This window comes from Tamandua tetradactyla, chromosome 5 (genome assembly GCF_023851605.1).
Source record: "Tamandua tetradactyla isolate mTamTet1 chromosome 5, mTamTet1.pri, whole genome shotgun sequence".
In the NCBI taxonomy this organism is placed as follows: Eukaryota; Metazoa; Chordata; class Mammalia; order Pilosa; family Myrmecophagidae; genus Tamandua; species Tamandua tetradactyla.
In genome coordinates, this window is record NC_135331.1 from 144,989,855 (window position 1) to 145,007,179 (window position 17,325).

The window sequence follows — 17,325 nt, forward strand, 5'->3', positions numbered from 1 at the left end:
AAAACAGGCTCCCAAAAGAATATGGATGTTAACAATGATAAAGAGTAAGTCCTATATTGGTTCCCAAACCATCAACTACCTAAATATGGGATAGGGAAAAACTAGCTTGACAACAGTTGCATCCCACCTCCTCTCACTCCATCCCCACGTGGAGTTGGTGTTGCAGCACAAAATCATCAAGTGTGAATGCGTGCATGCTCTGTTTTTACAGTAGTGTTCAGATCAAAGGAAGAAACCTCTCTGGCAGATAGGGGCACCATACTTAGGACTATCACGAACCCTTATTTCTACATGACAAATTGGATATTCTTGATGAGGAATTTTGAAACCAAGTCACAGGAAGAACACTTGAGATTAGAGGGGGATCTAGTTTGTAGATGTTTAAACGTAGGAGGGCGAAAAAGGAATAGTTTGTAGAAGAAAACTGCATGCGCTTTTAGAAAGACCAGGGGCAGAGGCTGGCAAGATTGCTGATTTACTGAAGAACTGAGACCTCGGTTAAGGGCCTCTGCCAGGCGGCTGCAGGAAGAGAACCGACTCTTCGCTGGGAACCGCAGCGGCCCTTCCGGGCGAGGGCGTGACTCCCGGGCCCCGCGCCCCGCGCCTGCGCACTCGCCGCGCCCGCTTCGCCAGCGTTCCAGGGGCGCCAAGACGGAAGACCCGATGACCCGACGGCAGTGACGAGCGGTGACGCCTCAATGGTTGCCTGGGCGCGGCTCTCGCCTTCGGAGGCTAGCGGCTGGGGCGGGACGTGGCACCTCTTTTCGGGGCACCTTTCGTCAGGGGCAGGCGGCTGCGACTGCGCCTTGGGCGGCCGTCGGGGCGGGGAACCATGAGCCCCGGGAGCACGGGCTGCTCCGCCGGGCTGCTGCTAACCGTCGGCTGGCTGCTCCTGGCGGGCCTCCAGTCCGCTTGCGGGAAGAACGGCTCCTACCTCCAGGATCCCGGCCTGGCCCGCGAGGGCGAGGGCGAAGAAGACGGCGACAACGAGAGCGAGGCCGAGGCCGACGCCGAGGGCGCGTCTGAGGCCGAGGAGGATGGTGAGGGCGGGAGGCTCCGTGGCTGCCCTTCCCTGTGCCCTCGCCCCGAGTTGACCCGCACCAGGTTGCTGCCGAGTCCGGGGATCGGGAGGCCTCTGTTGAGGGCAAGCTCTGCCCTTTGCCCGAGAGCAATAAGAATTATCCGTATTAACATCTGTAGAGGTCTATGGCATACATCAACCCCGAATTTGTACACTTTGCACACCTAATATCCTTGAAGAAAAATGTGCTAATTCTTCAAGGCCGCAGTAAGATAAGCTCATGTGAAGAAATTGCTACAGAAATACTGCTAAAATATTGCTCTGGACATGGAAAAAGATCTCTCTCTCTCTCTCTCTATATATATAGATAGATAGATAGATAGATAGATAGATAGATAGATAGATGATAGATAGATAGATAGATAGATAGATAGATAGATAGATAGATAGATAGATGATAGATAGATAGATAGATGATAGATAGATAGATAGATAGATAGATAGATAGATAGATAGATATAGATAGATAGATAGATAGATCTATATATATATATATATATATATATATATATATATATATATAGTGCCCCTAACTATAGATAGATAGATGATTAGATAGATAGATAGATAGATGATAGATAGATAGATGATAGATAGATAGATTTTTTTTTTTTAAGTGAAGGAAGAGGAAGGTGATTTCCCCAGCACGGGGAATCATTTTGATACTCCTTGAAGTTAGTTTTTCCTTTCCGTTGTAGTTTTAAGTTCTAAATTGTTTGAGGTCCTCCTCCTTTCCACATTTGCAATTTGAGTTGTAACTCACTGAAATTTAGAATGCTCCTTACTGTGACACCTCTTGATGCTGACAAACTGCCCCACTCTTGAGTATCTCTGCAACGTGATGATATTTTATTTTTATGTTCACTTCTAACCACAGAGGAAGGGTGGCAGTGGAAAACCTATCAAGGGAACCAACTAGTGGCTTTATCGGATTATACGTGGTATCCATATGAACTTGTGCTTGGGGCATAAATTTGCCTTATTCTGCTGGCCCATTAAGCATTAAAACTTGACACCGCTCTAGTACATGTATATTGATTAGGAACTCGCATGCTGGCAGGTAAATGGTCAGTTGCAGGTTTGCAGCCTGGTAGAGAAGGATGATTCCCTTCCTCCGTAAATGACCCAGCTGAGGTTTTTCTAATATCCTTAACATTCTCATGACTCCTCAATCTATACATATAGAGTGGGTACTGTATTTATCAGCTTTCCTTTTATTTCCTAGTGACAGATAGTGACCCTCAGAGAGAGAAAGAAATTGACTGTCTGAGGTTAATGGTGAGATCAAGGTTTGTACTGCCTTGATAATATTACATTACAGAGAGCTTGAGAAGGTCCCTCACTTTGGAAATGTGAAAATGAAAATTGACTGAAGAGGAAAAGAACATATTAGAAAGCATAATAGCTATTGCTTCACTCTAATTTTTAAAGTAATTGAATTAATTTTAGCATTAACCTGATGAAGGGATAATTCTAGCCATAAAATGCTATGTGGAGTTAAAACTAAACCTGGGTAATGAGTCAGAATGACTTGTATTCAAATTCAAATATGGGCAAATTAATCTCTCTGACCCTCACTTTCCTCATCTGTGAATCAGGGACAGTGATGAACTTAAGGGAACCCATAAGGGAACCCATGAACCTCCAGGAATTTAATATCTAAAATTTCATGCATATGTGCTTTTTCTTTGGGATTGTGAGTATCTAGAACTTTGAACAATTTGAATGACCTAAGAACTGAAAATTTCCAGAACCATTATTAAAATTTAGTAAAGCCATTCTGTGTATAATAAAACCATCATCACCAATGGGCCCTTTTTATTTTTTAGAAAATACTTTTAGTCATTTTACAATTAATTTACAAAAGTTAGAATAAAGGGATAGAAAACAACTTTATTAGAAATTTTAGTAAGGAACTAGACATGGAAAACCCTAAGTTTTTTCTTTGTATTTTCTGCATTAGAAGGTATATGTTAAGTCCAAATGGTCTTGATCCTTTGAATGCAATTAACTGCTCATCAACTGTTATACATGATCCTGGTATGTTTCCATGTTTAAATACTGATCAGATTTCAAAGACATTTTTAATAGATTCTAGCTTATCATTAATTCTGATTCTTTTTGCACTTCTATTGTAAAGACACAATACTTTTGAAAACTTTGAAAGTTCATAATTTTGTTGAAGAGAATTCTACCATCTTCTTTTCTCCAGAAGGAAAACAATTTCATTTTTAGAGGTATAAATACCAATTAGAATAATTAATCCAATGAATTTAATTCATTTACACATCACCTATTTCATTCCAGTTTCTTTGGTGTGCATACCTGCCATCATTTGTCCATTTATCAACCTTGTCAAGGAAATTATGATACATAAACATCATAAAAGGAAACAATATACTCCATGTCCTTTTAGCAACATGGTATGATACATATTCTTGTCACAGTCATTCAAGATGAAGTCCTGCCTGTTGAAAGACTAATGGGATCGTGATGCCATATATCCCTATCATACTTAAATTTATAGTGTTCACTCTTTGATTCCTGAGTTAGAGAAAATTCACCTAATGTATTCACCTAAGATATCATCACCTTTTGTCATTGAAACTCTTGCTTATACAATCAATTTCACCGTGATTAGTATCTAAAATGCTGCTATCTATGTATTCATCTTCTGATTCACTCGGTCAAAATGTTTTTGTCAGTTTTCTTCTCTTTGCCATTATAGGAGAAACTGAAAAATTCTGTATTCTCAACTGTGTTCAATGAAAGCAAAAATAAAATAATAGACTACAAGGAATCAAGATTCCCTCTAGACTTCTTTTATATCTTGAAAGATGATGCAGTATTTTGCCATCATGTATATTTATATAAATTATTTCATGATTGCATCATCCTTGGCATTTTCTTGTTTATTTTTTTTACTCTTGTAGGGAAAATCAATGAGAACTGATGAAATAATATCATTATAGATGATGAAATGGCAAAATGTTTCAAGATAGAGGAAAAATCACCATCACTAAGATCTCACTCTGTATCTTAGATGTATAGAAGAGTCCAAAAGACCTATATACTGATTGTAAGATAGAATGAGTTTTAGTCTATAAAAATTTAGCCACATATTCTCTTTTTCATTGAAAGACCCCCTGAGCAAGAATTAAAGTCATGAAATATCAACCCTTCCAAATCAAACTAGAAAAAAGAACCTCAAAAGTTAAAAGTGAACCTTGATGGTAAGTACTTAAAGTATGTACTGTCCAGGATGGAAGAGAACATTCCATGTTGTGGCCAGAACAAAAAAGAGCAGGATTATTATCTTCATTGCTGTGGATGCCAGGCTTTTGTCAGCACAATCTAAAACCCGGGAGATTTATATACAAGCCTCATCACACTCTTGCCTCCTACCGAACTCACTGGTTCATTTTTACTTAGTTTTAACTAAGTAAAAACTAAGTTAAAAAAAAAAACATTTTTATTTGTTCTTCTATCAAACTAAGTCAATACGTACCACATTTTTGAACAGTTGCCTTTTTAGCTTTATGTATAGGACTTCGTATTATTCCTCTTTGGTTTCATTTTGTTAGTTTTGCCCATTTTCCAGACTGTCTTTTTTAGATCCAGATTTATCAAACATACTGGCTTTCCTTCCTAACTTTGCAGTAACCGTGAATTTAGTCAGCATGATATCAATGTTCTTATCCGGGTCATTAATAAAAATGTTGAAAAGGACAAAGCTCTGTGGCACTTAACTCCTTCCACATTGACACCAGTTAATTAGCTCTGTAGGTCTTATTGTTTAACCAGTTACACATCAATGTCTATGATATTCAGACCATTACTTTTCTTTTTACCCATAGTGCTATAGTGAAGAAAAATTAAGTCACTTTTGCGGAGTAGTATAGTTGGTTAATAGCAGAGCAGAATGACTCTGTTTTTTTGAGTAGTTTTTGAAAAGAGGTTATATTGTAAAGTAGTCAAATAGTCATTCTTTTACCTACATTTTCTATGTTCAGAATTTGGTTTTTAATTTATATTTCATAATGTGCCAGTAGAAAGTATCGAAGTATTTCAAGCATAGAAATGTCAATTCAAAATTGATCATCATAAAAAAAAATTGATCATCATGATAGTAAAATAATTTAACAAATTCAATCATTAAATCAAGTGCCAACTATGTATTCAAAGCACTATAGTTGCTCCTTATAAATTCAAAATAGAAATATTTATGAAAATATTAAGGTTTTACACTAATCAATATAGGAAGAAAAAAGACCTTGTGTAACATTATAATTGAAATCAGGTAGTACAGTTTAAGTTTGAATTGGATAATGATCATATGTTAAGCATGTTTATAGTGCTAAACAATTTACAGAATGTTTTCATACACATCTCACTTAATTTCTTATAATAATCAAATTAGGTAAATTTTCTTACAGAAGGGTTAACTAGGCCTGAGAGAGTTTAAATAATTTGTTCAAACTAAAATAGCTAATTTGTGGTAGAGGCAGATCTTTGGACTTCAAGTATAATGCATTTTTCCCTGTAATACTATTGTCCTAGGTAAATGTGAACATAACTTTATCAAATTGCTTTTAAAATTTTATCTTTTGACACCCTAATTTTTAATTTATTTTTCTATTAAGATTTTAGTGCTTATCTGAGTTATGGAAATTTACGCCATATTGCTGAACAATTAGAAAAAGAGAGAAGCTTATTATGTAATTTAGAACCAAAAATATTTAACTCTCAGATATTTGTGTATTCATAGATTATCCTGCTAAATCTGGTGTTGAAATAAATTCTTAGAAATATTTGGATTAACCAACTTAATCTGGAAAATGGTAGTACTAGTTTATTATACCTTATATAATTTTAATGAACACTTTATATTAAGTAGATGGAAATTATACCCTCATTTTTTCTTGGGAAATTGAGAATAGACATAATTGGATCTTTAGATTGGCACACCTTTTTGTGCTTTTCTGAGTTCTATACAAATTTTTCTTACCATGCACTAACTGATGAAAATAAATATTTTAAGTATTATATACAAAGTTTCTAAGTATAAACCTGGTTTACAGGTTATTTCCTAAGTTAATGCATTTCTTTAAAGGTTTAGGCTTCTTGTGCTTTAAACAAGGTCAGAACATGTACTAAGAAAGACATCTCTTTTCTAGTTTATAAAAAATCCTAAAAACTTTCAGCTGCTCATATGATGAATACTTTCATCTCCCAGCCCCAAGTAAGAAATTTGCACTTAGAAAAAGTTTCATATGAGTAAATCATTTATCTTTGCACTTTATGTTTAGGTACAAATACGACAATAATCAAAGAAGTGGAATTTGGAATGTGCACTGTTACATGTGGTAAGTAACATAGAGCTTAGGAATCCATACTGTGATTTGAGATTGGAGAAGGAAGATTAAAAATAGACCTTTTTTATATGTAATTGTGTATCTCATTCATCTTTCAATAATTTCTATTTCTAACTATAATTTACATGCAAACTCAGCCTGTCTTTAACAGGTAAGATATTTTGAGTTCATAACCTCTAAATCTTATTTAAGCCACGTCCCAGTATATTTTGGCACATAAACTCCTTATGCCAAAGTAAAATTTTCTCTATCTCACAGATGTTCAGAAGATGAAAGATCTTCCGTTACTTATCACAGATGTCTTCCCACATACTGTGCTGGCAAATCTATCAAGAAATTTGCTTATTTGTAATAGTTTGTGCTAAATTCTACATTTCTCCAAACTGTATGTCAGGTCTTAGAGAAAAGAGGTATTGGCTTTGTGGGGAAAACAATGTTCAATTAATAAAAGAGGTGGGAAAAGGACAGTGATGGGAGGAAAGGAGCACAATAATCAGAGGACAAGACAGATAATCCATGCAGATCTAGATCATAATGAATTTTTTTGTCAAAAATTATTCCTGTACTGTTTTTATTTGAGGTGGTGTTGAATCTGTTTTTTTACCTTAATGTCTTAGTAGGTCAAAGTCTCAAAATGAGAGTAATCCATGTAATAAAGCTGTTCTTATCCATTTGCAATTTGCATCTTTTTTTTTTTTGCTGCTTGAGAAATCTTCAGGCAGAGAATGATTATTTTACTGAAGTTTCAGTAATTGATATTGTCGCATTCCGTTATTTGAAATATTTTATAAATTGTTTATTTTTGTTCATTTAGCAAGCTATTTTTTTCATGCTGACTATATGCCAGGCAGTATTATAGGTGCTGTGGATACAGCAGTGAACAAGACAGATGAAACTCACTGCTTTTAAGAAGCATATATTTTAGTAGCGTTAGAAAGATAATAATATGTAAACCATGTAATATATTAGGTGATGATAAGGTCCAAGGAGAAAAATAAGCTAAGAAAAACCAGTATTTCATAGCTAAAATATTAAAAACTTCTCAATTTATAGCAGATCTATTTAGAAGAAGAAAATGATTTAAGGAAAATTCTATTTATTTTAACTCCTGAAACAATATTTTAGAAGCCAAACATTTCTTTGCATAGAACACCCAGGCAGACTGTAGGTGTTACTTGGATTTACACAAAATCCCTCACCTATCGACATCTCAATGAACTAACTGTATTTGGCTAAGTAGATAAATACATAAAATACAAACTAGGAAAATATTTATGCATTTTAGAATGCTTTTGTAGCGGTACCTTTCAGAAATTTAAGTGGATTCCCACTGCAATCATGCTTAGCTATCTGTGTCAATCAAAAGAAACATTCCATTTCTTTGTCTCATATGGAATCCTCTCCCTTACTACTCAATGTATGGTCAATAGAAAACAGCTTCAGCATCCTCCTGGAGATTGTTAGAAATGCAGAATCTCAGGACCTAGTCCAGACCTACTGAATCAGAATATACATTTTAACGAAGTCCCCAGATGATTCAGGGGCACTTTGAAATTTTAGAGACACTCCCATAAGCCGCCTCCAATATTTAACTTTCCCTTGCCCTTGAGATGAGTTTTAGGATTCACCTTGCACAGATTGAAAGAGAGAATCTGGTAAATGAGGAAATCAAGATGGGCTTTTCTTTTATCTCTGACCATAGTCTTAACACAAGTCATTTTGTCTAAGAACAGGATTCAGCATGCTGTTGATCCAGCATTTTAGCAGGGCTCTCCATTATGGTAACAAAAGGCAATCTCAGTGGAGCTCTGTAATGTAATTGATTTGTAAAGATTTAATTTCTTGTTACAAAAAAGTTTAGCTATTCTAAACAGAGTGTCTCATTGGAAATGGAGATTTGACTGTCAGTTGGTTATCTTGTCTGTGTTTAATAGGGAGACTTAACCAATACCATGTATGATAGAATTTGACTCAGTAATGTCCTCCAGAGGTTCTGCTTACCCCTCCCAGAAGAATGTCATGGTCAGATAAATTTGGAAAGTCCTGATTACTACTGTAATTAATAAAATCTAAGACTCTGTTGACTGTAAAAGCCACATTTTATGTACCCCTCAGAAGGAAAAATGTTGATCTATGACATTCCATCTATTGTAAGACATTCTAATTTCAAAGATTTTAAAGTTAACATTTTTGCATCTTAGCTCAATGGAAATTTATACACAATATCACACTAGTTTACTAGTCTATTAAAAGTTCTCAAAAACCCTGTAGTAAAGAGGTCCCTTGAATTTTAAGTAACTGTCATTTCCAAAGGTGTATCTTCATGGAATCCTTTTTTCTTGTGATAACAATTAGAAGAACTAGTGTTTTGTGTAACTCACTTTGGGGAATGCTGCTTTATGAAATAATTCATTAAAAAATTCTAAATGTTATCCCAAATTAAGGAATTGAATTCCTGAAATTAGTAGAGAAGTTAAAAAAAAAAAAAAGACCTATCTAGAAAGTAAAGAAACTTTGGAATTAGTTTATCTTAATATTTGCTCATTTCTTTTACCAAAGGTGTTGGCATTAGAGAAATTATATTAACAAATGGATGCCCTGGAGGTGAATCCAAGTGTATCGTGCGAGTAGAAGAATGCCGTGGACCAGTAGATTGTGGCTGTGAGTTGGACTCTATATTGGAGGGAGGTTGAGGGAAGAAGTTTCCCTAGGGAGCTCTCCTTAACCTCAGGATACCACTGAGTGGAAGGAGATGATCAGTTAATACAGTGAAATAAAATCATAATAAAATTTAAAACTCAGCTTCTTCTTAGGCCATTATAGCTCTGAGTAACTTTCTGCTTTTTATATTTTTCAGTCATGTCTAAAATTTAACATATTCTCCATAACATACTAAGACTTACGGTACTCATGATCCCTGGTTGAGACTGCTTAGAGTGAGACAATTTTGACTCTTTGGTAGTGACATTTTATCAGTAGAGTGCTAAACTTTAAATTGGGAATTTTAAAAACCATTCTTTATCAGATTATGCTACTGTGAGATTTCAGTATCTCTGGGGATACTAAAAATCATGGGCTCTAACCAGGAATTTGGAAGCCTCTAGTAGATCTCAAGGTTTAATCTAATAGTAAGTTGGTTACCCTTGTTATGCCTCATATCCACAACTATTCCTCTGGAAGAACGAACAGCCATGGAGTTGACTCACCTGCTTTTGGTGATTCTTTCTTTGCATCTGTCAGTTCCTCTACTCTCAAACTCCCAATAATATGTTTGATAACTTACAGCATATAATTCATTTTTTTCTTTTCTTTTTTCTCTTATTCTTATAATTCATTTTAAAAATCGGAAGTGGCTTTTAAAAGTAATATTTTCATAAAGCAATTTATAATGTTCAATGGTACTTAAGTAATTAATTTTTCTTTTTTCAGGGGGCAAACCAATTTCAGAAAGTCTTGACAGTGTTAGACTGGGATGTATTCATATATCTCCTGTAAATCGTTTCAAATATATGTGGAAACTTTTAAGGCCTGACCAAGTAAGTAATGAGTGTATATAATTTGGTGCCTCTAATGAGTTACAGAATTAATTTTTTCTGATCCTGATGACTCATAGAAAACTTTCTCTCTAAAAGCAGTTTGCTAAACTGATGGTAAAATCACACAACTTTATTGTCATTGGGATTTTAATGTCTTAAATTATTTAGTGGGGCAACTTTACATATGTCTTAGGATCAGCTATAATCAGAACTTAAAACATCCATTTTATATTAAATATTCTAATTGGGAAACAGGATTTTCATTGGTTTATATAGGAGTTTTATAATGATAATTAATGTAGCTACAATTAATTGAGGCTTATTAAATGCCAGGTATACACTAAACACTATAGTTTCTTTTACTCCACATAGCAGTCCTGTGAGGGTAGATCCTGTCAGTATGTGCACTTTATAGATAAGCAACTGAAGTATAGAGTAATTTGTCCATGGTCACATAGACAGGAAGTGGTAGGGTTGGGATTTGAAGTCTGGTTTGTCTGACTCTAAAATCCATGTGTATAGTTAATTGCTATGATAAACTAAAAGAGAAACAGATTTTTATTTTGTTAAGCGAAATAGATTGTTTTCTGATCTTAAATGTACTTAAAGAATTTGATACTTTGTTATTATTTTCTTTTAAAATAGCAAGCTATTATACTTGGAAATGACTCAGCAATCCTGGATGTCCGCAGAGAAACTCGCCCTGTTGCTCTAGAGTGTAACACCCTGGATAATAATGAAATAGTTGCATCTGTTAGATACACAGTCTATACGACAAGTGGTAAGTGCCCAACAGTGTTTTGGTTTGCTTGTATCCCAACATTACAAATCTTAAAGAACATTTAAATCACCTAGAGGGTGGAACTGGCGTTTTTAACAAGTCCCTGAATGCTGCTGGTACTGTTGATCCAGGGGCCACCCTTTTGAGAACTACTGGCTTATATCATTTAGACTTTTCTGCGAGGTAGTACAGTTTCCATTTCACAAAGTAGAGTCAGATGTGCCTTACTTCGGGAAACTGCTGTATTCGTGAAGAACTTCCAAAGAGTAGTCATCTAACTTGAGTTCTAGTCTTGCTTTTACTTACATTATAAAATTGAAAATGGACAATTTGGTCTTTTCGTGGGTGTTTATAAAATTTTGGTACCATAACCCAAATAAAATTAAACATGTTATCAGGACATGTTTCTTTAAAAGTTATTTATTTGGAGAAAATATTTTTTTGATGAAGCAATAGTACTGTCCTTGATATTTGCCACAAAAAGCAACTCTTGTCTCGAACATATTTTTACATACTAGAAACTGTTTCCTTTGTGAGATGGATCCATGTAAAAGTTTTTTAACTTAATCTATGGTGTCTTCTATATCTAGGTAATTATTTCCTTTGGTTCAGTTGCTCTTAACCATTTTTATTGTCGCTTTTGTTTTTGTGGATGTGGGAGACTGGTCACAAGTTCCTTTGAGAATCTATTCAAGACTCCAGAGCCTCTTTGCAGAAAATGCCCATGTATATATATATGTCAGAAGTTACATGTAATTTTAAAGTTCATAGAGTTTTTTAAGTAATTTTTGAATCATAAGTAAAGAGATTTACTGTAGTCTACAGATACCCAGAGCATAACATCCTTTGCTAAAACAAAAACATTAAAGCTTCTTTTGGGCGATTTAAAAAAATAAACTATTTCTTTGATGTGTTTAGTGTCTTTAAAAAAAAGGCTTCATGGTGAAAGTTTATAATCTTACCCCTATGTTGTGATTTCAGATATCATTAGAAAAGACAATTTCAATAAAATACTTTAAATAGGACCAAAATACTGCCAAACTGGAAAATATCTCAACTAGTCCTTAGTTCATGATATTAAAGTTGTTGGGGACCATTCTCAGTCTTTGTCCCCACAGCCTGTTTTGGTAGGAGACTAGTGATCAGCTTCTCCCATGGTTAGAGGACAATGTGTAAGCAAGGGCCTGGAACACAGACCCCAAAATGCCAGGCTTTAATGAGATGACGTTGACTACTTTCTTGCAGCATTCCTAGGCTGGCCAGGTAGCTCTCCCTTCTTTCCACATGCACTGGTTAAACAGCAAAATGTTTTCAGAAGAACATTATAAGATCTGTTAGTGTCTTTTTAAAATGACAGTTAGGTACACCACTTACAAACAGACCCTTTTGGCTGTTTATACATCAAACAAACGTTTGGTTAGAAATGTCCACACAATATGGTAGCATATACTGGCTTGAAATAAATATGTCATTGAAATATTTTTAGGGTAAATATGGTTTTGCTAATGAAAAATCCCTGTGCATTCCCTTATATATCAGATGTTTCATTCACATAATAGTTGTTTATCATAGTTAGCCATAAGCTTAGTTTCTCTAAAAAGTGGGGTTGTCAAAATTCAGCCTATTTTTCACTAGCAAATTTCAAGACAAAATTCAGCCTACTTTTTATTAGCTATAAAGTAATCTAAGTGACCCTTGCAAAAATACCGTTGTTGAAATGAACTAAAATCTTCATATTCTTCCCTCTTCACCCCGTTGACCAGTATTACAGGGTAGTAGGTAAATGGAAAGGAATTATTGCATTTATCCTTTTCAGATTTTAGTCCTAAAGTGTGTCACTTTTATTCAAGTTTTAAAAATCCCCCTTTGCTGTAAATGTAAAATTATTTTAAAATAAAAGGTTTAAAATTTCATTGTATGTTGGCATATAAATATAGAGGTAATTTTTCTATCTTACTTGAAACTAGTTAATGAGACCTTTACAAAGTCACTAAATTGAGTTTACAGTTTCTAAGAAAAATGGAAAATTATACTCCATGATATTCAAAGTGTAGGAGAAAAAAAAATCCAGGATAATAAACAGTTGGAACTGTCCATTAGGGAGCCTACTACCGTTAAAGTGGTATATATCAAAATTAAAATATTAAGAGAATCAGAACATAACTTGCATGTATCATTAGACCTCCCTGGACCTTTGTTCACTTAAATATTAACACGATGATTAGACTAGATGATCTCTGTCATCCTTTTCCACATAAATTTTTTATGACTCTATAATTTTGGGACCAAGAAGGGTGACAAGAAAACTATATAATCCATGAAGTAAGTAATATTTGTTGTAAATTAGATTTTCACCAATTTACAATGTAGTAATGTCCTAACATAAGCTAGCCTGGCTTTTTCTCTTTAATAGATTTATTTGCAGAAAGAGCAGAAAGATATGGGAGAGAATGCTTGATTTAAGCGTGGTGTGTCTATATTTAAGAACAATGAGCCTCAACCCCTACCTTATACCGTATACAAAAATTAATTCAAGATGTATCATAGTCCTAAATGTAAAAGCTAAAACCTTTAATCTTTTAGAAGGAAATATAGGAGAGTATCTTCATGATTTGGAAGTAGGCAGTGGGTTTTTAGAAATGACTCAGAAAGCAATTATAAAAGGAAATGATAAATTAGACTTCACCAAATTAAAAACTTCTGCTCATTAAAGGAAATCATTCAGCAAGCCAAAATCTGTGAGAAAATATTCACAAACCATGTGCAATCAGTAATCAATTTGGGAAAAGGTCTGCTAGTTTCTTTAAAAACTGAGCACACTCCTACCCTACAACCCAGTAATTCCATTCCTAGTTATTTAGCCAAGAGAAATGAAAATATGTATTCACAAAATGACTTGCACAAGAATGTTCATAGCAGCTTTATTTATAGTACCACCAAACTGGAAACAACCTAGGTGCCCATCAGTAAGAGAATAAATAAACAAATTGTGAACACCACTCAATAATAAAAAATAATAAAATTATTGGTACATGCAATAAAATGGATGAATATCTAAAATACTATATTGAATTTTTAAAAGCATTACATGAAAGAGTAGATAATGTATGTTCCATTCATACGAAGTTCTAGAACAAGTACAGCTAAGCTAAGGGAGAAAAGAAAACCAGGATTAACTAGGAAGAGGTTGGAGGGACTTCTTAAATTATAGTAATGTTCTGTGTTTTGATAGAAGTTTGGGTGATTACAGAGATATGTATTCACTTGCCCAATTTAAGCAATGTACGTTTAAATATCTGTGCAATTCACTGTATGTAAATTTTATCTCAAAAGGAAAAAATATATAAACAAATACTGAACTCTTGTTAATGATATGCCTGCTGAAGTAGGTAGGGGAAAGTTTACAGATGTTGGCAATTTATATTGAAATACAGCCAAAAAAATGGGTTGATGGATTGATAAATGGATAGTAAATATTAATGGTACTATCTAGATGGGAGTATTCAGGATATTCAAGGAAATTCCTTCAACTTTCTTACATATTTAAACAGAGCACTTCAAAAGTGTGCAGCAGGTTCATTAACAACTTTTCACTAATTCTGTCTGTATTTTTTCTAGGGTTGTTTTTCAAATGTAACTTTTCCATTTAGATATCATTTGCTTTTTTTTTCCAGTAGTAATAACATCAGCTGTGTATTTTCTCTCCAGAATTACAGATGAGAAGAGTAAGCCGACCAGACACTGACGCAGTCCTAGTTTTTGTGCTGACCGTAGGCGTCATCATGTGTGTGTTCGTGATCTTTGTATTGATCTTCATAATCATAAACTGGTAGGTGAACAGCTGAAACTGCCATATCACTCTTGACTGACTTCCTCCTCCTTCTTTTCCCTTCCTCTCATCCAATAATCATAAAGCAAACAATAAGATAAAAAATAGAAGAGAATATGAAAAAAAGTGAAAAGAACAAAAGATAAGATGAACTAAAGAGGAAAAAGAAAAACAGTAATCATAAAGCCTTGCTCTAATGCCTCCCAAATATGTCTTGAAACTGTCCAATTCCCTTTCCTCATCCTCTGACTCACCTAGTGCAGTCTACTTCATCTCTTAGCCGGATTTTTTTTAAAAAAACAATCTAATGATTTGCCCAGCTACCGGAGAGCTTCTAAATGTATTTCTTTTACAGTTTTCAATAGTTAAAAAAAAAAAGACTTGTTGAAGGAATATTTGTGTTGCCCAATTGTAGATGTCACAGCTCTAAAACTTGGTACCATGCTAATTCATTTATATCAGAATACTTATAATACTTATTATACCCTGATAAGGCTGAGGGTCCATTTACTAGGGCAATGCAGCTGATACACCACAAACTAAAAATATCCTGTGACTAAAAAGACACTTCTCTATGTTAAAAATATAAACATGTTTAGTTTTAGTTTTAACTTCATAAGGTGTTTTGTTTTTATTCTCCCAGGGCGGCAGTTAAGTCTTTCTGGGGAGGAAAATCATCAACAACTGAGATACATTCCGATTTGAGTTCGATGAGATATAAAGATTCCACTTCTCTTGACCAATCACCAACAGAAATACCTGGAAATGAAGATGATGCTTTAAGTGAATGGAATGAATGATGTATGGATGATATAAACTACAGGAGATTAGAGCATATCAGATTTGTTATTATAAAAATAAAATATTTACTGAAATACTTCCATGTTTTTGGTAAGTGATTTAGCACAGTCTGAAGGTAATGCATTGTGAGGATAGCACTGTTTTAATTAGGGCATCTTTGAGATAAAAATATCAAAAAGTACTATTTTTTATCTATAATATTTTTTGATATTTTGATCAAAATATTGATCAGTCTCAATATTTACCATTTCAGACAACAAACTTGGGGACAGTTATCTGGAGGGCATAAAGAAAAAGTTAGAGAAACATTTTTGCTTACTTTGAAGATGATTTGTCAGTTATGTCCTGAATAAGAAAAATTAGAGTCCTTACAAATCAGACTTTCTACCCACTAAGAGCACTGGATTGGACTTGCTCCTCATGCTTTGTAATTTCTGTAGACATGTGACATACAAAGTTTTGCTTGTTGAACATGAAACAAAAAATAGGAAAAAAAATAACCAGCACTTAATCAGTGAATACTTTATGCCATGCATTGCTCAAAACACTTTTCATAGATTACCTAATTTAATTATGATTATATATAGGAAATAATGTAAGGGAGAAGTGAAAAAGAAGTTGGAGATGGCTGAGGCAATAACATGAATTTAACATGCTCTGTGTTAAATTCAGGAACACTAAATTAAAAACTTGCATGAACACTAATAAATACCTTTATTATTCTCAGCTTACAGATGATAACGTCTCAGAATCAAGATGCTTAGTTCTAAACATCACCACTGTCTTTTTCTGTTGTTTTATTTTGCAATACAGTAATCATCAATTATCAAACAAGACACCAAAACATTAGATATTTTGATTCAGTAAACTTCATCAGAAATAAATATTTCAGAGGTTATAATAGCACAAAATATATGTTTTGCTGTTTAGATGAATTTTATGCCAATTTTATTGCTATTGCTTTGGAATTTATTTGATGAAAGCTTTAACTCTCTTCACACCTGTGAAGATCTTATAAGTGGACATTTGTGATGTGCTTCCATGTAGTAGTCTAGAAATAGGCTATGTTATGGAATTATCCATGTTTTATATCATATAGCATTTTTATTTGAGAAGCATTTGTATTTGAGAGAAGAAAATAATTTATTTGTTGTATGACTTCTACTGGAGCCTTCAAGTGAAAATGTTTTTTCATAAAATCTTCCAAAAGAATTTCTTTACCCCCCTGCTCCGCTACATCAGTGTGATAAATATTAATCTTCAGCCCCCTTCTTCCTGATTGTGATCACGTAGCATTAGTGTAGGTGCTGTACATTCTTAAATAAGAATGATCAAACCTTGTTTTGAAAACCATGAATATCAGTAATTCCTAGCAGTGCTTCCATCAACACCAGTGTTAGGTCAGGTGTTAATAGGCTGAGTTGTTCTTAGCTGTTCAACTGCCTACTTTATTTTTTATTGCTGTCTACTTTCTAGGCATATGGTAGTATAATATTTCCTGGGTCCCTCATGGTTGGATGGGGCCATACAACAAGTTCTGGCTAATAAGTTAAAAACTGAAATTCCAAGTGTCACTTTCAGGCTGAAACATTTAATGGTGAGAACCTTCAGAACTCATCCTCCCTCTGGTGGCTGCTCTGATCCCTTGGATCCCACAGTGGAGACCATATGGCAAGTTTCCAGTCAATCAATGATAACATGTAGCATGAGTGGAAAATAAACCTTGCTATTTTAAGCCACTGAAATTTGGAGTCTGTTTGTTACAGCAACCTTACTAAGACTATACCAATTGAAAAAATTTTTTCATGATCAAATGAGTTGAAGAAACTTCTTTAGTGCAGGACTTCCCAAAGCTTTCAAAGTGCTATGAACATTGTGACTCTCTGTCTTGGTTTCCTGGGGCTGCTATAACAAAGTACCTT

The 17,325-nt window shown here is 34.4% G+C and overlaps 1 protein-coding gene across 2 annotated transcripts; it reads left to right on the plus strand.

Moving 5' to 3' along the window:
- Positions 1-634: 634 nt before the first annotated feature.
- Positions 635-15,479, plus strand: SPACA1 (sperm acrosome associated 1). Of its 2 annotated transcripts, none has more exons than XM_077159273.1 (7): positions 635-1,040; positions 6,391-6,447; positions 9,016-9,117; positions 9,886-9,992; positions 10,638-10,773; positions 14,482-14,602; positions 15,246-15,479. In XM_077159273.1, exons 1-7 carry the CDS (start codon positions 833-835, stop codon positions 15,400-15,402), a joined length of 888 nt encoding a protein of 295 aa, XP_077015388.1. In that variant the 5' UTR covers positions 635-832; the 3' UTR covers positions 15,403-15,479. The 2 variants fall into 2 exon arrangements, with proteins under 2 accessions (XP_077015388.1, XP_077015389.1); XM_077159274.1 differs by lacking the exon at positions 635-1,040 and adding an exon at positions 1,192-1,288.
- Positions 15,480-17,325: the final 1,846 nt, after the last annotated feature.

Bases quoted from the DNA above. Each gene is read 5' to 3' on its own strand.
- SPACA1 (XM_077159273.1), top strand. From the start codon at position 833: ATGAGCCCCGGGAGCACGGGCTGCTCCGCCGGGCTGCTGCTAACCGTC. The intron at 9,993-10,637 runs GTAAGTAATGAG...CTTTTAAAATAG, and splicing joins AACTTTTAAGGCCTGACCAA to CAAGCTATTATACTTGGAAA. The intron at 14,603-15,245 runs GTAGGTGAACAG...TTATTCTCCCAG, and splicing joins ATCTTCATAATCATAAACTG to GGCGGCAGTTAAGTCTTTCT.